At 36.7% G+C, this 24,896-nt stretch overlaps 2 protein-coding genes across 2 annotated transcripts; one reads left to right on the top strand and one right to left on the bottom strand.

Moving 5' to 3' along the window:
* Positions 1-453: 453 nt before the first annotated feature.
* LOC106090860 (esterase GA18864) lies at positions 454-1,541 on the top strand. The gene is made up of 2 exons (XM_013257195.2): positions 454-949; positions 1,009-1,541. The coding sequence occupies exons 1-2, from the start codon at positions 523-525 to the stop codon at positions 1,380-1,382; spliced, it is 801 nt and encodes a 266-aa protein (XP_013112649.2). The 5' UTR covers positions 454-522; the 3' UTR covers positions 1,383-1,541.
* A 6,156-nt stretch (positions 1,542-7,697) lies between these two features.
* On the bottom strand, positions 7,698-23,739 carry LOC106090867 (elongin-B). The gene is made up of 4 exons (XM_059363231.1): positions 23,444-23,739; positions 23,034-23,127; positions 18,772-18,916; positions 7,698-8,468 (listed from the first exon to the last, which is right to left on the bottom strand). Exons 1-4 carry the CDS (start codon positions 23,444-23,446, stop codon positions 8,354-8,356), a joined length of 357 nt encoding a protein of 118 aa, XP_059219214.1. The 5' UTR covers positions 23,447-23,739; the 3' UTR covers positions 7,698-8,353.
* Between the last annotated feature and the right edge of the window lie 1,157 nt (positions 23,740-24,896).

Here is a 24,896-nt window from a genome sequence, read left to right as displayed (position 1 = left end):
ACTGACAGAAGAAAGAATACAATTACAGAGTCACAAGCTGTGAAAAAATTTGTCAACGCCGACTAAACCAAAAATCCGCAATTACTTTTTGGGCAACCCAATAGTAACATACTCAAAATCAGAGTTACACTATTCACTGATTTGGATAGATAATACACTCAATATTTTGCTTGAGTAAACTATGAACTACAAGAAATGTTATGTGGATAGTTCTGACTTCATATTACTAAAGGAGTATGTAATTGTTTTTAAGTGTTATCTTAGTCCTAAGCGCTAAAAAAGAATTTATGCTTTAGTAGCACACAATGTGACAGATTGGCCAAATGAATGTACTCTTGTCTGTCGCCAGTGTTTGCGTAAATTTCGTAGAGTAGCGTACCTGCCGTTAAGAAAAACACGCCCATTACATTTATGCTATACGCACCTATTGTTGCCATTGCTTAAGCAGTTGATATCTGTGCATTTTTAACAGCCAACCTAACAGCTGATTCATTTTAATTTTATGTTTGGCAAAACACTGCAATGACCAACGAGGCGACCTCGTCAAAGCAGAAGGACTCATCATCGAATACTTTGGAGATAACTGACAAAGTGCGGGTGTTGTGCTTACATGGATACCGTCAGAACGGAGATGCGTTTAAAAGTAAATTAGGATCTTTCCGAAAGCACGTAAATAAATATGCTGAATTTGTTTTTGTTGATGCTCCTCACAAAGCGAAGCCTCTGGAAGAGGGAGCCGAACCTCAAGCGGACCAGCTAAGTTGGTGGTTTAATAATGACGATGGTTCCTTTAAAGGCACTAATAAAAACGGTCCTGCGTTTGGCTTTCAAGAAAGTTTGAAGTTAGTTGAACAGACTTGGAAAACACAAGGACCATTTCAAGGTCTATTGGGATTTTCACAGGGAGCCTGCTTTGTAGGCCTCATTTGCGGTTTGGCAAAGAAGAAGCGTAAGTGAAAACACTAAAAATTTCTAAAATATTGAGATTGAAGTTCTTATTTATCACAGTAACTTCGATCAAACCGGAATTTGCCATCTTGTCATCCGGCTTCCTTTCGGGGAGTTTAGTTCACAAAAGTGCCTATGAGGAATCGGTCATTATACCTACCCTTCACATATATGGGTTATCCGATGAAATAATACCCAAAGAAATGAGTCAAGAATTGGCCAACCTCTTTAAGAACGTTGAAGTTCTGGAGCACAATGGAGGTCATTACTTTCCTGCTACGTCACAACAAAAACAAACATATATCAACTTCTTTCAAGACCGATTACAAGAATATCTAGAAAATCTTGAATTGCAACAAACGTCTAATGCGACATTCGTAGAAGATCAGCCACAAAATGTGATGTCTGATGAACAACATGAAGAGAGTGACTGAAAATTGTATTTAATTGAGGCTTATTATTTAAAATAACAACTTAGCAAATAATGGGCTGCATAGACTTCTATACATTTATTATATAAAATGTAAATGAAAAAAATCCAACTATGAACTTCAATAAAAAACAAAAAATTACATATACATGTGTACACTAGAGTGATGACTTTTTTTCCTTAAAATTATATCCTGTTGCACGATTGAATGAACTTTGTCAACTAATGACTAAAATAAATATTAAGAAAGGTCACGCGAAACCTCTTTGAAATAATATTTTTGTAAAAAAAATGTGTTCAGTCCCTTAACTTTCAAAAAAAAAAAAGCACGAAAATTAGTGAGAAACAAAAGGTTATGCCATTTTTATGATCGCGGTAGAAAACTAATTTTGATTTGTGTTTTTCCGTTGTTAGTAAAATATTTTAAAATACGTAATATAAATATTGTAGTTGTTCATTGGTCGTTTTGTGCCATTTAACAAGTTCAGACAAACCTGAATAACGGGATGGCATTTTCCATACAAGTTATTGAATACAATACATATCAAGAAGAGCTCTTTTAACACGGATAAGAAAAATAAAACCTGAACAAGGAACCTAGCCCAGTTTCAAACACCATCATGAAGATACAATGTGATAACTGCTGATGGACCATTAGATGAACGGTGTCGCATGTCCCTGAAAAACCACGTCATTGGACGCTTCAAATTTCTTAAGTCCACTACCAAAGAACGGAAAGATAGGATCGATCTAGAGCTTTAGTCCCTATGGAACAAAATATTGAATTACCCACATATATCTGATCAAGCCATTTGTGCAAAACTAACAAAACTTCTGAAAGACAACGAGCGTTGCAGAAAAAAAATTAAACTTTGGTTTATAGAAAGAATTGTTTGATATAAACAAGGTGAAAAGCGAATGGATGTGCAAAGAAGGCAAGAACTTCTTGCCTTCTAGCTTCTAGCTCCGATCTGTGTGGTGTTAGCTGCGAGCTACCGGGTGCGTCTACAGGTTGCGAATAGTGGAATGCTTCATACGGAGTAGCTGCAATTGCAGTAGAGGACAATTAGCGGTTTCGAGCCGAGATTCTCAGTGAGAAGCCGGGCGGCAACGGGTCTTGCGTAAATATTGAATGTCTATGATAATCGATACGACGAGGCGAGTTAATGGCGCCATTAAATAGCCAATGGCCATTATGTTACAGCGGCGATCGGTCTTTTGGACCTCCACATGTAGACATGTGGCTACAACAACAAATAGTTGAAAGCAAAGGACGCGTTGGCTAATCCACCGGTGCAATTCCTGTTGGTGCCAATACCATCCACCCATCCAAGCGAAAAGGGAGCAATATAAGCGAATGTGGCCACACTTACCAACTCAGCGATATTTGATTTTTCCAAATTTAACCCGAACTCATTCGAAAACAGTACAGATCGTCCTTGGGAAGATTACAATACAAAATCAACGAGAAAAAGAAAGCATAACCCAACAGGTATTGCAAAACGCTTTGATACACGCTCAAAGCAGTCGTCCCACGGAGCAGCAACGGTCTGCCACCAGCCTATCGCTGAGGGCAGTGAAATCCCAATCCCATGCCAGTCAGGAATCCACAAGGCTATATGCAAGGAAGCCGCTTGGTAAGCACGCTTTACCTGTAGAAGTGGAGCATGCACTTTAAAGGCCTTGAAAGGGTTGAATACCAGGCCGTGGTCTTCAAATTAAAGGGTTTCCCCCTCGCCCAAACAAACGTAGAAGGACTCCAGAATGTGTTAGATGTGTTCAACCTGTGGGGATCAATTGTGATATTTCCAATACAACAAGCGTGAATACCGGCAAAACGATAGACGTTTTAGTTCGACTGCAGTAAATGTTCGAAGAGAAAGGTCACTCCACACCCAAGTATATCAGTCACCAGCCAAATGTGCTGGATCGCGTTGTCGTGGACCACGAGCTATATTGATCGACTAGATCGTTGTCTTTTTAGAGTTTGGATACGGTCGCAACATAGGAATTTAAAAATTGGTAGCATTACCCCTAAGACTCGATTTAAAACCAAATTATAGTGGAAAGTGGAACTTATATGAACGCGAGGGGAAAGAGAGTACGACGTTGGTTTCCCTTTCCTTTCTATACACACCCTAACCGTTGCTACTATTTCGAAACTACAGCGAAATTAAATTTAAGTAAAAATTGTATGATATATGAATATTGTATATTATAAAATTATTCATAAAAAATGTAATTATGAAAAAACAAAAATTTAATATTTTAATGTTAATCATTGGTGAATCAATCCCTATTTTCTCGTTGTATTGATAAATTTATACAAAAATAATTTAAGAAAACACCAAAGCTGTAAATGTCCCTCGCTGACTGCAGGTCTGTAGTCTTGAGTTCCAGTCGAAATGTTTACAAAATTGTATTATGGTTGTCGAAGTCGAATTCGACCGTCAAATTTGACGAAAACGATCCACATATAAGATATTTGCATTCTAAACCAAATCGAGCCTAATTGTCGAAAGAGTATGGGACCTACTTTTATATCATTTTTTTTTTTATTTACCACAACATTTTTCTATTATCAAACTTTCGAAGGCGAATAAGTTGCAATATTCCACGAAATGTGAAATTCGCCTTCGACTAGTTTTTTCGGTCAAAATTTAATTTCATTCTCTTTGTCAATGCCTATAATAATTTTTTTTCTTCCTTAACAACAGAATAACAAAACCTTTAGCAAAAAAAAAAAAATAAATTAATGTTTCGTTTGAAATAAAATATATATATTTAACAAGTATCGACATATAATCCGTGGCGCCAAATATCCAAGACGTTGGAATCTTTGTACTGATGCAGAAAAATCGGGATCAACCTGGAGTTGAGTACTTGACAACTGTCCTCAATGAGAGTCAGTGCGGCACAAATACTGAGTGCCTATGATGCTCGATATGACAAGGAGAGTTATTGGCGCCTTTAAATAATCAATGGCCAACCTGCTCCCGCGGCGATCGGTCCTTTGAACCGGAACAAGCTTGCTCACTTACAGGAGCTTGACGAGGATCGCCACCTCCATATGTAAATGTGGCTGCAACGGCAACGACGACGATGGTCCTGGTGGCACTGGACCTATCGAAAGCATTCGGTCAGCCATGCCAAACTATTTACGGACATCGTCAATACCTCCCTCCAGCCTGGGCTGAAACTCTGGGTCGCGAATTATGACTGGCAGCCAAACAGTCATTTGTGGAATTTAGGGATAAGAAGTCGAAGCATCGTAGAATGAAACAAGGAGTACTCCAAGGCGCGGTGATATCTCCGGCACTGTTTAACCTCTACCTATCCTCAATTCCACCCCCTTCAGACGGCATAGATTGTACGATCATGGCATCAGTCCCCCACCCATTGATGACATCTGCGATAGTTTGAACGTCTATCTCAACGAACTCGTCTATTTTTCGCTTCAGAAGATATCTGCCACTAAATTTTCAGCCACATTGTTCACTACATACTCGTATGATGTGTGTAGGGAGCTGAAAGTGATAATCGACGGAGTGACAAATTCCGACCATCAAGTATCCCAAAATAGTGTCACATTTGACAGCTCTTACAAATTCTCCTCAAATGCCACACCAATTTGCGATAAAGTTGAAGTTGAAACAGGCTGGGAAGCCCTTTTCGTGTAAAACAAGTTTTTAATTCAAAAGCGTTGAGTAGTTTATAAATAGTAAATTAAAAAAATTGTTATTTAATTTGCCGCTATATTATATTAAGAAATGAATTTAATTATCTGTTATACTCAGGTTACTGAAATGTTTGTATGTAATTATTTTATGGGCCTTATTGGCTTTATATTACATATTTGGTTAATAAATGAAATGAAATGAAATGAAGACACAACTCACTGCTTCAACAACAACGACAGAAATTGGCTGTAGGTACTTTTTTCTTCCTCGAATTTCTCTTCTCAAAATCTTTTTTAGTTTTAACCAGAGCAATAATACACACAAATTTTTTTTAATCGGTATTCATAAACAATGATGGTATCCATGCTGTTTTACGAGATACTTTGAAAAGTTATATTTACAGCCCAATTCTGAAAACTCCTTGGGAATAAACTCCCAAGGAATTAATTTCTCCCTCGAATAAAATCGTCCTATTCTGATTGAATGGGGAGAGGAAATTTTTGGGAGAGGGAATTTCGAATTCTCGAAAACAGCTGTTTTATTTAGGCCAAACATTTTACTTTTGGGTTGCCCAAAAAGTAATTGTCGGTAATATAGTAGTAATATAGTCGGCGTTGACAAATTTTTTCAACGGCTTGTGACTCTGTAATTGCATTATTTCTTCTGTCAGTTATCAGCTGTTACTTTTAGCTTGCTTTAGAGCGTCAATTTTAATATGGGTACCACATGTATTGAAAGAAATTCATTTAACAAACCGAATCAACGCTTGTGATATGCACCTTAAACGCAATGAATTCGATCCGTTTTTAAAACGAATCATAACTGGAGATGAAAAATGGATTGTTTACAACAACGTTAGTCGAAAACGATCATGGTCCAAGCATGGTGAACCAGCTCAAACCACTTCAAAGGCTGATATCCACCAAAAGAAGGTTATGCTGTCTGTTTGGTGTGATTGGAAGGGTGTGGTATATTTTGAGCTGCTTCCAAGGAACCAAACGATTAATTCGGATGTTTACTGTCAACAATTGGACAAATTGAATACAGCCATCAAGGAGAAGCGACCAGAATTGGTCAATCGTAAAGGTGTCATATTCCACCAGGACAACGCTAAACCGCACACATCTTTGGTCACTCGCCAAAAACTGAGTGAGCTTGGCTGGGAACTTTTGATGCATCCACCATATAGCCCTGACCTTGCACCATCAGACTACCATTTATTTCGATCTTTGCAGAACTCCTTAAATGGTAAAACTTTCGGCTGTAAAATCGCACTTGGTTCAGTTTTTTGCAGATAAAGGCCAGAAGTTCTATGAGCGTGGAATACTAAATTTGCCAGGAAGATGGCAAAAGGTTATCGAACAAAATGGAAATTATATATTTGATTAAAGTTCATTCTAAATTTTATTAAAAATGCATTTACTTTCTTTTAAAAAATCCGCAATTACTTTTTAGGCAACCCAATATTATTTTTTGGAAAAGAACATAAAAAGGAAAAAATAAGCAAAAAGAAGTTAAAAAGGTTGATAAACAAAAGTTTACAAACATGTTAACTGTTGCTTTTATAATGTTTGTTTTAATTTTTGTATTTTAATAGTGCACAATTATGGCTTACAGCTTGTCACCATATTTATGTGTTGTGATAACAACTTTCCGCCTTCATCCAACAATCATAGGCTAAATTAGATGCTTCCAAAGTGGTCTGGTAGACAGATTAATTGTGACGTGTTGTCCCTGGTTGCATGCGGGGCACACATCCTGCATGTTGGCGTTTTCCCTTGCCAAAAGGAGTTAAGGTGGCTGAATCGTATGAATGCTGTGGTGGTCTGTTGGAAGACTTCTTGCACATCATTGACTGCCGCCCGATTCTACTTTAAGCTCAATAATAAGGGACCTCTTTTAAGTATCCGACACGGAACGGAGTGCCATTTAAAATTGAAAAACTTAAGAAAATCGTCTATGGTGTGTACATGACATATTTAAACCGGGAGAACCTAACAAAATTTGTACTTGTTTTTGATGAAAAAGTGAAAAATATTTTCCATATATTTTAAATTGTTCGTCAGTAATAAGTGGTACAATTTTTTTATAAAAGCAAAAAATTCACAATTTTGTATCCTAACTCCCTTTCATTTGTTTGGGGGAATTTTTCCCAAGTTTTATCGCCTTATTCTCCCTTTTATATCGATTCAGACTAGCTACTTTTTTCCCTGGGAGAGATTTCCCTTTTTCGAAGTTTGTTTAGAATAAGGAAAGGGGGATTAGGGAAAAAACTCTCAGTAAATTGTTATTCAGAATAGGGGAAAAGTGAGTAGGGAATAAACTCCCAGGGAATTGTTATTCAGCATAGGGCTGATAATTTATTTTAATTAAGTTAGTATCGAAAAATAAACATCAATAAAATTAAATTAATTTTTCTGGATAAAAGTAATAGTACTTCTTAGCGCATTGGTATTTCATATTTTTGTTGTGTTTTTTATTTATTTTTTTTACTGCTTCCAAAGAAATGAGTCCACAGACACTTAGATTGGTAATTGTGATATAACAATACTGTGTACCGATTGATTATTGTTTGTTACTTTTAATTGTTAAATCTAATGACTCACTGCCACACTTTTTTCGCTCCACTTAAACTTGTCTTAACGAAATTCAACAAGGCCTTTATTCGAAAATATTTCACTCACTTATATTTTTCCTAACAAGTTCCATTTGTTGTCTAAAATAAAACATTCTTTATAATATAAATTAAGCAATGAAAACGTCGGGTTGAATTGTTCGTATGAATTAATTGTATGTATGTTGTTTTCCTTAGCTTATAATAATTTATTTGCTTTTAGATTTACAATTAGATTTAAGACAAAAAACCAAAAGAAAAAAATCTCCATACAATTAAATTGAGCCCTTCTTCTCTCCATGCAATGCAATAAAAAAAACAGAACCTTATTCATATAGAAGTTCAAACGCTTGCAGTTTTTAGCACCGTTATAGTAAGCTTGCGGTTTCCTCTCAAAAAACCATTTTAATTAGCAGTTGTTACTTTCCTAGAATGTAGGATGGAGGACGATGACGTTTCGTAATCGGTTGTGTACATAACTATATTTTTGCCACTGCTCGGTGTTTGTTTATTTCTTCATTCGACTTAAATAGTTTTAAATATTAAATATTTGTTTAAATTAAATGAAAGGAGAAGTTGTTAATTGATTTTATGATTTCGAAAGATTTGTTGTTATGTTCTTTGCTAAATTACTACTGCATGTTCTTTGCATGTTGCTGTCTCAATCTTAAATGTATGCATCTATGCCACTTGTTCCTTGCCATTTGCTGCCTCTTGATTTTTCATAACTTCTGGTAAATCTGGTGGAGATGAATATGATGTAACATCGAGTGATTCGAAGTCGCCGTTTTCCTTTCTGCAAGTAAAAAACAAACGTTCACTATTAATTATGCGCATTATGTTTGCAATTAAAAAACTATGTAGTCTTTCAGAAAATTAAAAAAAAAAATCTTGAAAATCACTTAAAAGTCGAAGGCAAAATTGACACATAAAGAGATGTTGTACAACGGCTGAAGGGATTAACTTATTATAGCCAAATTAAATCTCCATATTCCAATTCGGATGTGCAATACATTTCAAAACTACCACAAAACAAATGCTATGCACTGTAGGCCCAACAGACGGGAGGTTGGAGAGAAACACTACTGAGCTGAAGAGCAGTCTGCTTGCAACAAAACGTCTACAGAGTGGCCTATGATCGAATCCGTCTGTTGTCTGGCAATTTCTTTTCAGCAATCAATAAAAAATCCATAATTTCTTGTGAAGTTCATTCCCTTGGTCAAATAAGCTCGACTCTCTCCCCCTTTAGGAGTTGTCGAAGGCGCAGTCGAATTTCGACACTTTTACAAAACGATATTATGCTTGTCAAAGACGACGACGACGACGATGCTGGGAAATAATATTTTCTTTATTTTTGCTAAACCATGAACGGGTTTATTATTAAGATTAGAATTAAATTATGTATTCATTCATTTATTATTTTTTATTTTTTATGAGTAGTTGTTATATGTCGAATTCGACTATGAAATTTGGTAAAAATTGTCGATCGGAATTTTTATTACGCCCGGTTTTAAGAAGAGCTTATTACCTATTTGCTGTCATTATTTGTTTGAAATTAACAAAAAAAATACGTACACTCAGACAAAAGTGATTCCATGGTTAAGTTAAAACGAATAAATTTTCAATAAAATTTAACTTCACATAATCGGCATTAACAAATTTTTTCACAGCTTGTGACTCTGTATTCTTTGCATTCTTTCTTCTGTCAGTTATCAGCTGTTACTTTTAGCTTGCTTTAGAAAAAAGTGTATGGAAATGCATTTAAAAATCCGCAATTACTTTTTGGGCAACCCAATATTATGGTTTATCCATCCATAACTCCATTTGCCAAAACAAAATATTTTGCAATAAAAACTGTATTAGGTACTATATCCGATTTTCGCGTTATATTATTCACACCTTTGATTAAAAGCTGACTAATGTTAAACGATTGCACAAGACAAATATATAATTAATCTAAACATATTTATTTATTTATTTAATAGGTACTAGGTTGGGTTAGGTTTAAGTGGCAGTCTGTCATCAGACTCACATAGACGTTTTTGTCAATTGTGATACTACAGGAACAGAAGAAGGAAGATGCCTTCTAGTTTCAACCGTTGAACCATCCAGATCGCTTTAAAAAGCCCAATAACTTGCGAATGTTCACATCCGCTAAATCAGACAGGTTCCCAAAGTAATGAGAACCTAAAGTGGAACTCCTTCTAACTGCTAGTGCGGGACACACACACAAAAGGTGATCCAAAATCTCTTCTTCTTCGATGTCCTGACAGCTTCTAGAAAAGTCGTTGCTGGTCAGCAGTCCGTCAGCATGTTTTCCGATTAGACAGTGACCTGTCATGACAGACACAATAACTGAAACGTCTGTTCTAGCCAATGACAGCAACGCAGTAGACCTCTTCAAGTCTAGACTAGGCCCATTGTTTTGGTATGCTCACAACCCCCGCTTTGTGACCATCTACCATTCGTTGTCCTTCGGGCCTGGTCCTGAAAACGTAGCTTACATGTCGCGAAAGGCATACTCACAGATTTCAGTATCAATGGAATGTGTAAGGTAGTTCCTAGACTCGCAAGCTCGTATGCTTTAGAATTCACTGGGATAGATCTGTGGCCCGGCAACCAGAAAAGGTGAATTTTGAACTGTTTAGCCATCTCGTTGAGAGATTTGCGACAATCGAGGGCGGTTCTTGTGTTCAGAAATACATTCTCCAGGGATTTAATACCTGCCTGGCTGTCTAAGAAGATATTTATGACAGTCGTCGTAATGACATTATATCTCTCTATATAAAGCCCACCTGGTCGTTTAGTTTGGAACCATCCGGAATAGTGGTACAGTAATTTTTATCAAAAAGCGGCTAAAGGTAGGGTGTAATCCACACTGCCTGGAACATCGGATATTGTATCAAGGATAACACAGTGTCCGTAGCCGCCACATGACCAATGAAAAAGCTCCCTTAACCTCACGGCAGTGGTCGCTGCAAATTGGGTAGCCACAATGTCCAGAGGCATAAGATGTCGCGTTAAATTCAGTGCACCAGATGTTGTCGTCCTCAGTACGGCTGTGATGCACAAATAAGCCATCCTTTGGATGCGGTTAAGTATTGAGCAGTAAATGGATTTTTGAAGCGCTGTCCACCAGACCACAACACCATATAGCATTATAGGTCTAACAACTGCAGTATATACCCAATGCATGACACGCGGTCTAATCTTGTAATTTAATTGTCGAAGGATCTTTATACAATATGGCATATTCTTCGAGGCGATGCATCATTGAGTTGTAGTCGGTATAAACAGTTTGAGAAGAATCTACACAACCTTTCAGCTGTGAAATGATGTACATTGTAAGTTGAGGTAGGTAGAAATTTTAAAGAAAAAATCGTCAAGCGTAAAAAGGCCAAATTTTAGCCAAAAAATCGTCACGCCTGACAGCCCTGAGTACATATGACGATTTAATTAAGAAATTTGTGATTACATTCAGCAAATATATTCCTAGAAAGTTAGTGGTTTCGCTTAGTTCAGTTAAATAATCTTTTAAACCAACTACATTTTAACAAAATTTAAAGTTAAAACTTGTGCTTTTTTTAAGTTTCTCTAGTCTATTTAAATATAGGAATTTTAATAAACAAATTTTTTTTCACAAATTTATATTCAACTTGAAGAAAATCGTATTTACGGATCGTTGAAATGAAACGAGGAAACTTTAATCATGAGTTAATAAAAGCATTGACCACCAAAGGAATATTTTACTTGTTGAATATAATTTTGGTTTAGTTAAATTACTTACCAAACTCAAGTTTATGAGCTATTTGCAACTAACTAAAGATGTGTACAATTTAGCAAACACCTGAAATGTTTGATTGTTTTATGCAAGATTTAACCAAATTATATTAAGATTGGCTTACTTTATAGGAATAAGTTTTTAATTAATTCTATGAACAACTTTTTTTCTGAATGTATGATCGGATGTGGGTCGTATTCAGCATGGATGTTGAAGGTTCCAATCCGAGTCATGATTCTAAATTTTAGCTATGTCGATATCGCTCTAAATGTGGCTTTATCGATGTATATTTCTAACATAGAGCCCAACTGGAACTTAAACTGCCAATGGGAAAATTAAATCAAAAATAACTTTCGGCTCGGTAGCTTATAGAGTGCTTGGCACTGACAGACATACCGAAATTACCAAATACTCTTTGATTTTAAAGACGATAAAGAATAATATTTTTCCTATATAGGACTGACGGTGTAGGTATATTTTTGCTGTTTACTAATTGAAGTTCAGCGTCTTCTTGGTAACTATCTTCATGCAGAATGCGTAAGTAATAGCCAACTTTGCCTTATTTGGCACTGCCGACGGATTTTTTTCAAATTTGCAGTGTTTACTCGTCCTAACGGCTACAAAAATATAAAAATCTAAACCAAACTAAACGTTTAAAGCTTTTCTTTTAATTTTTGTTTTCGGCGGGTGAGGAGGAACCAAACATTCTACAAGTACCTCGAGGCCACCCGGCACGGGATAACTATTAGCACCACACGGACTAACCTTGAGCTCTAAACTGTGTAGCTTTCATCATTTTCATGAGAAGCTAAGATGCGAGCTACCGGGCGTGTCCACAAGTTGCGGGCAATCAGCGATATCGAGTGAAGAGTCTCAGTCTCTTGCATAAATACGGAGAGCCTATGATGCTCGATATGTCAATACGAGTTATTGACGTCTTTTAATAACCAACAGCCATCTTACTACCACGAAGATCGGTCCATTGGACCGGAACGAGTTTGCTCATTTATGGAGCTTGACGAGCATCATCATCTCGACATATATGGGCATGTGGTTACAACAACAACAATCTCGAGGAACAAAGGAACAATTTTTACTTTTGGAGTCTCAAGAAGCTCCACTTTGTGTCCAAATTTGCTGAAGCACGCTTAAGAGACATGTCCATAAATTATTATAGACAACCTTTTTTGGCACCTTATTTTTATCATAGAGATCGTGGTGGGCACCCAAGGATTTTTAATGCTAAAATTTGTATAATTTCATAATTTCACTTTTTGCTAAAAAATTCTCGCTCGAAACCAAATTACCAAGTGACTGGTTAAACATTTGCTTCGCATTGTTGACAACTGTTACGAACCCATACATGAACCCATTTTTGTATGGGAATGCTTACGTTTTTGTTCGGCTTGTCGTTCGATAAATTGTTTGTTTAAAATTAGATACAAAATCGAAATCAGTTATTTTTTCAATTAGAGGATGAGGATGTATATATATATTTACATATTAATTTATTAAATCATAGGAATTTATTATTATTACAATTTTACTCACCCTGCAATATATTCTAATAGCAAAACGAAAATGTGATATATCTTGCCTTATATATGTATTTGAACGTTCGATAGTTCATACACACGATCTGTGATACTTTACTACATTTATTATTTGGTTAAACCATTCCGATCTGTTCGATATAGTGATTAACAGACTTATTGTTATTTCGTTTTAGATGTTTTTTTAATTGTAAGATTATTTATTATTTAACAGACAATCAAGCTCTGTTAGAGACAGTGAGGACCGGGAGCAAGTCTTCTATTTACAAAATTCATTTGTTATGATTTTTCATTCATATACACAACTTCATGTTAAGCAAGTAGCAAATAAGACAAATAATCGTGTATTAGAACCAAACAACAATAGTTCTTAGTATATTATATTGTTATCGATAAGTACATTCCAGTATTCCAATGTAATCGAAAAAGAAAAGACTCAATAAATACTACTACTACTACTACTACTACTTATTTTTTCAATCCTATGGCAGTCGATTGTACGTACCACATTGACCCGATGGAGTTCTTCATCGGCAAAGGCTGCCACCTCAGTGTATACATTTTTCCGATGCCACTAAGTCTTTTCGCGTACACTATTTGCTAGCAGGAGAGAGCGAAAGTGATTTGTTACAGGATTTTCCCTAGCAAACAAATGCCTTCCGCGAACTTATTTTATTTTGTTTTTCCAAAGTACTTTTCAGTAAAAATTTAGAGGAGAGTACTTTCATAATAGTAACTGTTGAGTGGAGCGGTCGTGTTTTCATTTTGCTCCTCGAAGCAAAATATCCGTACCACGGAATAGGTACCAAAGGCTGGCACAAAACCATTCATTGGTGATTTTTTTTGCTGAACGCTGAACACACATGATGTTGTATTTTAAGACTACTGAAGATAGAGTTGTTGTTGTTGCTGTAGCCACTTTTCATATGGAGGTGGCGATCCTTGTCAAGCTCCTGTATGCCAGCAAGCTCGTTCCGATTCAAAGGACCGATCGCCGCGGAAACATGGTGGCCATTGGTTATTTAAAGGTGCCATTTACCCGCCTTGTCATATCGAGCATCATAGGTACTCAGTATTTGTGCGGCGGCCTCTAACTTAGAATCTCCGCTCGATACCGCTGTTTGTCCGCGACTGCCGTTGCAGCTACTCTGTATGGAGCATTCCACCATCCGCAACCTGTGAACGCACCTGGTAGCTCGCACCTAAGTTTCTCGTGACAACAATGAACACCATACAGATAGGCCCTCAATGTTCTAGCCTGTGTGGTGCTCACAGCTATCCCATGCCGGGACTGAGGAATATGCACTATGCTGGAAGGGATAGAACTGACATGCCAGGCACATCTACCTTGAGTCTCCATGGAGGACTGTGGTTTCCAAAAAGGATACCACGGCCATGCCGGAAGGGGAAGATGGTCGCTGAGAAAGTTAAGGAGCCGCCCTCTTACGCCAGATATCGGTAGTACACCCAGTAGGACTCCACAAGATCATCGGCCTCAAGTGGGGCATCTGGTAAACGGCGATGACAAGACGTACACACTGGCGGTATGCATTGACATCTAGGGGTTTTTCAAAAATGTGCGGATCGAGACACTGATCCAAGCCCTAAAATCAGTACCGGGTGGACCAGGTTCTTCCAAATTTGCCAATGAACATTCCACTAAGGAAATGGGGTAAACTTCTCACATATCTCCGATTAAAATTTTAATCTCCTCTTTGGTGAGAAGTTTTAACATGGCATAGTACCTCACAAATATCGCCAGCATGATATCAGATTCGTGGTCTATTCCCAAATGGTGTAATGGGGGTGGGGTGGCCCCATAGACACGTTTTTCTGAATATTGATATCAGTTTCGTGCTATACTCCCAAAGACCTTTCATTTGAGCCCCATATTGCTATGGTCGTAGATTTGTCCTTTCTGGGGAGGGAGATTTGTCCAAAACGAATACGAATCTGTTATCCACAATTCTTCTCGCAAATACCATTCATTTGAGCCCCATATTGCCATGGTCGGTATAAAAAAACACACAAACAAACAAACCGACAAACAGACACAAATTGATTTTTATATATAAGATTGTTTTTAATTGTATTATTCCATTCACAATAGATGTATTTCTGCAGGTGGCCACACTTATTATTGAAAAACATATCATGCCAATCCGATACATGTTCTACATAAGCCCGGGTATTTACCCATTTATAACCAAAATCTGGGTATTTATGATTTTCCCGATATCTTGGGTATAAAAAAAATTCCAAACAATTTCGTATTCTTTGTATATAAACCTGAACTTCTGATCTCATAAAATCGGATTTTAGTTATATATAGCCGCTATATAAACCGATCTCCAGCCTTTAAGTCTTGAGGCAATAAATTGGCCATTTCTCATCCGTTTTCTATCCCATTTCTGTGAAGTGTAGTTCAGAACGGACTATATTTGGATAAAGCTGCCCTATTGCCCGACCACACGATCTCCCAATGTAGGGTATTGAGGCCATAAAAGATCTATTATGGTCCAGGTTGGACCACATTTGAATATAGACCGATCTCCCGATAAAGTGTAATGAGCCTATAAAATGGGCATTTTCGACATTTGAAACAGTGCATTTTGATAGACCTTTACACCTGTTTGTTGAATGTTGTCCAGATCTGATCATATTTAGATAAAGCTGCCATATAGACCGATCTCCCGATATAGAGTATTGAGCCCATAAAAGGAGTATTATTCATCCGATTTTGATGAAATTTGAAACAGTACGTTTTGGTACCCCTCTAAACTTTTTTGTTGAATTTTCTGATGGTCTCGCCAGGATTCGAACCGAGGCCACCGTAGCGCAGAGGTTAGCATGTCCACCTATGACGCTGAACGCCTAACCCCTTATCATTGAATCGGACAGCGCTCATTAATATGTGAGAAGTTTGCCCCCTGTTTCTTAATGGACCATATTTGGTAAGGATGTCGAGGGACTTAGTACATCGATTATTTTAATTAGTACAAAAACGGATAATAATAGCGCAATTTTATATATATACATATACGACTATGTTCAATATAATAGGAGTGTTACCTCCTCATATTTGGAAAAGTCAAATTTGTTTGCATATCAATATCCAAATTAACTGATATTCTAAGGGTACTTAGAAGGATATGTAAAAAGTAAAAAAAAAAAAACAAATATGAGTTCATTATAAATACTATTTTTTGATGCCATTGATTGTTTGGTCACTCCATGGTCTTGTTAAAAAAATAAGAGTATGAATGATTTGTAATAAAAAAATTAAACAGTATTAAATTTAAAACAAAAAAGTTAAAACTATGTATAGAAAAGTCGCATTAAAACTGTTTAAATTGTAATTAATTTATTTTTTACAATAATTTCTACAATAGTAGGACGAATAAAGCACTGTTCCAATGAAAAGCGAGAATTACCACAAAACAACGAAAACTAACTAAAAAACTACAAAAAATGTAGAGAAATTTAGAAAATAGTAGGATGCTTGATCTAATCATTGCAAAAAGCTCATCAGATAGAAAAAGTCTGAAACACTTGGGCTCAAACGTTAAACATCAACTATTGATGACCATAGTTTGTGTGATATAGCAAAGCAAATCCTACTGCGTCTTCAAAAACGATTCAAAAATGGCTGAATCTGACTGTAGTTGGTACCATAGTACCAATGCTGAGCAAGAAACAATCAGCTTAGTTTGCTAAAGGACATATTGATTGCGTAATGGAAAAATTGGAGGAACATATTTTGTTGACCGACAAATGTAAAATTATATTATTTGGTGAAACTGGGTCAAGACAGTTCGGATGTCTTCCGAACATATAATATAAAGCACATTATTCGAAAAAGATAATCAAACATTGTGGGGGAAAAAGTATTGACACATTGGACCCTTTTATACAATGGTGTAGGCCATAAATATGCACGTCTATGTTGGAATTTCGGAACATATAATTTTACCTAATGCAGAATGGGATATACTTCTGAAATTGGCATTCCAATACCGGAAACATATTAGTAAATTGACAAAGGAGTGATTAAAAGTCAATGTTGGCCAGGTTAAGTCGTACCTGCTCAGTCTCCTCCCATAGAACATATATTGGTAGACATTAGAAATTATTTTACAGCGACACGAATACGGAAGAGCTATGGAACGCAACTATAGTGCCTGAAACAAAATCTTTTTAAAGAGATACCAAAAACTCCTTGTAAAGAGATGCCTGTATATCTTTGGGACTCCATGCATCGTAAATGTGTTGAAGTCGTCAAAAAATATGTTATTACTCTAGAAACAGAAATAATTTATATTTTTATTAATTAACTTTTAATTTTTGTGCCGTTTGCTTTAAAATACATTTCAATACTCCTACTATTTTTAACAGAAAATTTTTGGGATTATTCATTGAAATGTTTTAAATTACTGTAGCTTCAATTACATAATTTATTGTAATAAAATTAGGGAATTGGGAATTTGGTTAATAATTAATCTTACGTACAAACATCTAAATAAAACAAAATATATGTATGCAAAAATCAAAATTTGCTTTTAGCTGGCCGCACTGCCATTTTTTCTTTGAACACATATGCATGTATATTTAAGAATATAGCCCCTATTCCAAAAAATAAATTTTTGGCCGAAGTTAGAGTCAAGTAAAAGTTTTCGACTCCGACTCAACAAAGACTCCGACGCCCTGATTTAAACATAAACTTCTGTCCTATCAATGAAGAAGTTTGATTGATTCATTATTAATAAATAAAATTAACAGATGGTCTAATCGAAAGAAAAACTGCTAATTGAAGAGTCTCAATGATTGATTTCTGCCAAATTAAAGCTTTACAAGACAGATAACAAACACTTGCCTAAATTACATTATTGCTATTTTGTGTTGATAAGCATTGATCTTGAATAAACCAAGTGTAAATGAATAAATTATAAAATAATCAACAATTACAAAAATTTGAAGGGAAAGAGCATGTTATATTTGATCTAGATCCATAAAGCCATTCAGTTTATCGAAGACAAAAATCGACAGCAGTCGTTTTACATTTCATACATGCAATTTCAAATTTGCTCATGAACATTCCATTAAGGAACAGGGGCATACTTCTCATATATCAATGACTCCTTTCTATAACCGAGTCCGAACGGGGTGGCGTTCCTCTTTGAGGAGAAGTTTTTACATGGCTGCAATACCTCTTTTTCAAATGGCATAATTCCTCACAAAAGTCGTTACTGCAACCTTCAGTCTGTTAGTATGTTTTAATAAAAATGATTGAGAGGAAGCAATGGGATTCGTGTTAGGATGAACAAAACACTGCACAGCTCTGAACGTATGAGAACACATGAAATGTAATCACAATCATTAAACTACACCATATGGCTTATGACCGACAATCTCATAAGTCTCTCAGCGTTAAGCTGTATTAAATCCAGACAGAATTAGCCCATTTTCTTTGCACATTCAAAAAATTGACATACATAAAAATTAATATTGAAAATAGGACAAACAAAAGTCCAGCAGCCTCAATATCAATATTTCAAAATTCAATGTGTTATTCAGCGGTTTGGTTTTGCGATAAGACTTCGTTGGTTTTCAATTAGGCAATAAAAAAATATTACAAAATTTTAAGTCTTATATCAACAAACGGGTCTTATTTATTGTTGATTGTGGCCTATGGACTATGAATAACATTATTATTTGATTAAGCAGTCGGTAACCACAGTTTTATAAGAAACAAGGAAACAACTCACCTTAAAGCCAAACCTAATTGGGCCGGTGCTTGCGCTTTAGCTGTTGACATAGTGATACCATAATCCTGTAAAGTATTGTCATCTTCCATAATATCATTGTCTTGGTTGTACAAACGCTGGTCTGATGGTTTAACTTTTAAAATACCTGTAACAAAAAAGTGTTCCAATGCTAAATAAAATATAAAAAAAATTGCGTAAAACGATTCAGTTTACAAACATATGTAACTCCAAAGTAAAGCAGTTTCGGTTTCTGCCAATACCTAGAGATCTGGACAAATTGTGGATGGTGTATAAAATTCGGTTAGCAAGTCTGCGCAGGGGTTAGTTTGTCCGTCTTTGTTACTGGAAACTTGGGTTCGAATTCTGGCGAGAACATAAGAAAAATTTGTAAAGCGGTGGCTGTCCCGCTGGTGAAATTTGTAAAACTTCTATATTACATGGCGTCGCATCGCGGCACGTCGCACAGTGTTGCCACTTTGTACTTTCGTTGGACAAAAATAGTTACGAGTAAATATAGAGCTCTATAGAATTTGGTATATGGAGGTTTTTTTGGGAAGTAAAATCCAAATAGGTCTATAAACTGAAATTCCACCCATATAAAATGATGTTCAAATTTAATTTCTTGAACCTTTGTAGGGCGCATATATTATCCGAATTGGCTGAAATTTGTATGATGACATCTGGTAGAACTCTGTCAAGTATGGTCCAAATCGGTGTATCCATTTTAGTTCTTATGGCTATAGATGGCATTTGCTTTAACGTACGCAATATAAATGCAAATTTGCCCATGAACATTCTATTAAGAAACAGGGGAAAACTTCTCACATATCAGTGAGTGCTGCCCGATTCAAGTCAAAGCTCACTGCGACACCTCTTTGAAGAGAATTTTTTACATGGCTGCCATACTAAATGGTTGAACGTCTACCTCAACGAGCTTGCCTCATATTTCGCTGCAAGAAATCTGAAGATATCCGCCACCAAATCTTCAGCCACACTGTTCACTACAAATACGCGTGAGGTGAATTCTGAGCTGACTGTGATGGTCGATGGAGAAATGATTCCGACCATCAAGTGTCCCAAAATACTTGGCGTCACATTTGACAGCTCCTACACTTTCTCCCCACATGCCACAGCAATCTGCAATAAAGTCAAAAGTAGAAACAAGGTCCTCAAGTCACTCGCTGGCAGCACTTGGGGTGCAGACAAAGAAACCTTGTTGACCACGTATAAAGCAATTGGCCGGTCTGTGGTAAGTTATGCAGCGCCAGTGTGGTCACGTCAACTTTGTGACACGCAGTGGAATAATATTCAGATCTGTCAGAATGCCGCCCTCCGAACTGCGACGGGTTGTCTCCTCAGTTCTCATGTGGACCACCTCCATCAGGAGACAAAGATCCTACCAGTGCGAAGACATAACTACATGCTGTCTAAGCAATACCTTTTGGGCTGTTATCGCAGAAATCATCCAAATCATCATCTTGTGGATAGATACCCACCGCCCAGAAGCCTTAAGGTAGATCTACACGATCTAGAGCGTGAGGTCCAGCGCTACAAGAGAGAACCTCTAGATCAAGCGGCATATCAAGCGGGTCTGAACAACATTCATGCAGACACGGTAGCAGACGCGTTAATTGTCTACCGGGTTAATGTAGTCCTTGGAGAACGACCACCACCCATTGCACCCGAAGAAATCGACCTCCCCCGGCAAACCAGAGTGGTTCTGGCTCAATTACGTTCCGGCAGATGCAGCCGCCTCAATTCCCACAGAGCTAGGATTGATGCCGACGTGCAAGATGTATGTCCCGATTGTAACCAGGGACCGCACGATACACGTCACCTGTTTAACTGCCCGGCCAGACCCAGATCCCTGTGGACGCACCCCATCCTAGTCGCGGAGTTCCTGGGTCTTGACACTCAACAGAATCAAGCAGACGAAAGATAGTACACAAAAACTGCTACAACAACAACAACAACAACTAAATGGTACAGTCTCACATTTCATGTAAATAAAAATAAATAAAACCTTGGCAGAAAAACAGCAATTACTTGAATGGGGACTTCGAACATACATTTGTTTAATTCTTCTTATATGAAGTGTTCTTTAAACGATACCCAAACAATTAAAAAAATTAACGTTAGATTTTTGCATTTTTCCCAACGGAGCAAAACTGTGCGCCGTTAGGAATAGAGGAGCCCTTATCTTAAATAAACTTGTATCCGACAGCACAGCTTAATATGGGAGAAATGAACTCCGCATTTCCTTAATGGAATGTTTATGGACAAAGCCATCCCCTTATTGAATACATTTGTACTTAATGTTGTTGCTCGGCCATACGCCTTTTGTGCTCGGCTATAAAAGAGACATCCCTCATCAAGATAAGACTTGCATCAGACAGTACTCTTTGATATAAGGAAAGTATCTCCGATGTACCTTATTAGGGGCCCATGAAGTACTATTTAATAAATAAATTTTTACCCTATATTATAGATAAAGCCACATGGTAGTGTATAAAAATCATTTGGGGCGAAATCTCCCCCAAAAATATGTAGTTTTATGTAAATCGGTTCGGATTTGAATACAGTAGCATATATATTTGTTACCAAAATTTTTCTCCCAACTTTGACACCTGCGCTTGAATGTGACTATATGTACCACATAGGCTGGTGAATGAAGAAAATATGTTGTGAATTTTAAGAAAATGGAATCAGATATATATACAATTTCGATAAATATTTATGTTTTCAAATATTGTTTGCACTTCATAGACGTCAGGAGTATAAATTGAGCAAATGACCCATGAGATTAATTCAAGAATCTGAACAATGTTGCAACCATTTACAACAATTTTATTTTATTTAAAAAATTCTACAATGACAAAACAACCATGACCCGATGGGACGTACCGGATTGACCCGTTGTAGTTCTTCATCAACAAGGGCTGCCGCCCAAAAAATTTTTTTTATAAAATTTCAAGAAAATTAACTATCTTTTGAACCATTTTAGATTATCGATTATATATAAGCAATATATATAGCAGAATATTCGAAATGGGAGCTACCATAAACCCGAGTTATTTAAAATCGCAAAAATTGTATTGGGACAAAAATTTTTTTTTGTGATAATATAGACCACAAACGCTCTCGGAAGTCGGAAAAACATGTTCGAAAGCCCAAATCTCCTTTTAAAATTTGAAAGCATGTGCATTTAAATAATCAAATTTGTTGATATTTCGTCAACCTTTTGTATTACAAGGCTTTGCAGTAATAACGTCCGGAGACCTCATCATTCGGAAATCTTGTATCGGCTTTAATGAGGTATCCCACGACAGCTAAATGTGCCAACCTATACAGGTGTAATTTATAACGAAAACATTTTAACGGCCTATAATATACGGAAGCCTGGAAGTTGTGTTGCCAGTCGCTTAACTTGTTGTTGAGATCGATCATCCCGGCACGGGATAACAATGAACATCACACAGCCTAGAACTTTGAACTTCAATCTGTGTGGTGCTCTTCGTTATCGCGACAAGCTTAGCTGAGAGCTACCGAACGCGTGCACAAGTTACGGATAGTGGAATGCTCCCTACGGAGTGGTGCAACTGCAGTCGCGGTGCCACCAGCTCTTGCTTAAATACTGAGTGCATATGATGCTCGATACGACAAGGCGAGTTATTGGCGCTTTTAAATGTAACCAATGGCCATCATGTTCCAGCGGCGATCGATCGTTTAATTCCAATTCCAAATAAGTTTTATTGGAATTGGGTTTTGTAATATTTATGTAATTTGACAAACAGAAAAATATGTCCATCCATTCGGCATATGAGGCTCTAGAGATATAAACTGTCATGATGCACATTTTCCAGATTTGAATGTAAAATCATTATATGGGCATCTTAATTATAAACTTTGGGGAATTCTACGGCTATCTGAGATTTACATTTCTTTGTTTTTTATATATTTGCGACTGGATATTGGTCATATCCATGTATATAGACATAGTTATTTCCCATCGCGTACGACTATCGTGAATGTATTTCGTACATATATATTGTATAATGACATAGGAATTAAATATACATTTGCTTTTTCAATTCTTGGCGTAATGCATTGCACATTTTTTGAGAGATTAATGTACTATATTGTGGAAACATGTACATATTTGAGCAAATAAACGTACATACGTACAATAGATATCTGCGAGCACTGAATTTTTGTCATTGAATAATATGAATTCTAAATTTTAGATTCTAATTGTTGTTTACCTTCCAGCATGCGTTTAAGTTCGGCCACCGATGTATTCTCTTTGGCATCCGTGAAGATGGTAGTCTTGTGCTTTCTAATCATCAGGAATACGTCCTAAAATGGCAACAAAGAAATTATGGGATATTATTAGCATTCCGTTGACCATCGTCAAGAGAATTGTGAGCTTAAGTAATTTTATAATTTTTGGTCAAAGTTCAGTTCTGCAAGTTGTTTGTTGTCAGAGCTCTCATAAACATGATGACAAACAGCCGTTGGGTTATAGCAGCGGCATGCAGAGTTCATTTGTAAATGTGTGTGAGAAGGAACTACTCGTTGCTTCCGTCGCTACACAACCTTCATTGCCATCAACTCGTACCGTACGCTGCTACATGTCCCTTGTGTTACTAAGTAATCCTTTCGCTGGACTTACCATGTTGCTTTTGTTGAATTTTATATTTTTTTTTACTGAGACAACAGTGACGACCTTGCCTGATTTTCTCCGATTTGATTCACTTCACAGCTCTGTGGTAAGGTTCACTCACAAAAAATGATTGAGAATCTTGGAGGTCTTCTTTCTTTTTGGCAACCGCCTCCTTCGATTTCTATACAGCCGTCTAGTTTTTTTTTTAGCAAAGTGCCGACAGTTGACTTTCGGCAAAATTGTAACAAAAATATATAATTAAAATATTCAAAATTTCTTTTAGCCTATTCTTCTTTTATTTTTGCTATTTCCCCTGTGCCGCACAATAAACGGGAGACATCTAATCAAACTACGTTCCGTTTGACGTCTGTCAAAATTAACTGCTCTTCGTATTATGTTTGATACAACTGAGTGCGTCATACGTTCCAAATACGCTAACAAGCATATCGCTGAATAGTTTTGTCATTGTTATACGCATTAGAGTAAAATAAAGCACACATAAGCACAGCTGCAAATATCAAAACAATTTTGAATTCGCCTTACAAAAACCTAATGTAAATGTCATGGCGAAATAATTAAAGGGGGTCCCATTTGTACAAAAACCACAAATCACTTGAACCAATCTACCACCTTGTAACCGATCAGCTATAAGCGTTATGCCAACACAAACAAAAAAATTTGTGTGCGTGTGTGTACATGAACAGAGAATATGCGAGAAAGAAGATAACAACAAAGAGAAAGCAAACAAAAATGGGACATCCTAATACCGTCAAACCCGGCGGGCTGGTAACAGCTGTTCCCGTGAGACCACCTTCTTATATCTGCCTTGTGTAAACATAAAATTCAAAATAAAAATTTGGTTTTTGTGATTGCAACTATGTTGGTTGTTAAAATTAGGGTATATTAGATTTAATGGTAAGCGGCCAGCAAACTTAACAGCTATCCAATGCCTATAAGTACAATGGGAGCCAATCGGAAGGACGGAGTTCCCTCTTATCTGCCATATCAAGCTTCCACATTAGTCAAGAATGGTGAGTGGCCGTAGAGAATCCAGACAGGAAAAAAGTGTTTGCCATATTCCTGTGCCTTTCTACCCATAATTGCAGGGCAGTGAACAATGTTCAACCGTCTATAACTTCTCATCTCCACAAAATTCTGAGAAGTCTGCCTCCGTTTACACTGCTCATTAACTCCGGATTTAATGGCTCGATCATCTGTTTTCCCTTTACAAAATCAACTGACAAGAGCCTTTAATCCGGATTTAATGAACAGTTTAAAATCCCCAAAAATGCATGTTTAAACGGACACTATTTGTTTTTGGATTTAGTTAAATCCAGTTCATAAAAAATTCAATGTAAACGTGCTATTAGTTTTTATATAATGTTACATATATTTTTTATTTTATATAATAAAATGTATACATGTATATAGTATTCTGTAACGATATTTGTTATTTATTAAC

This window comes from Stomoxys calcitrans, chromosome 2 (assembly GCF_963082655.1).
Source record: "Stomoxys calcitrans chromosome 2, idStoCalc2.1, whole genome shotgun sequence".
NCBI classification, from domain to species: Eukaryota; Metazoa; Arthropoda; class Insecta; order Diptera; family Muscidae; genus Stomoxys; species Stomoxys calcitrans.
This window is presented reverse-complemented; position numbering and strand designations above follow the sequence as displayed.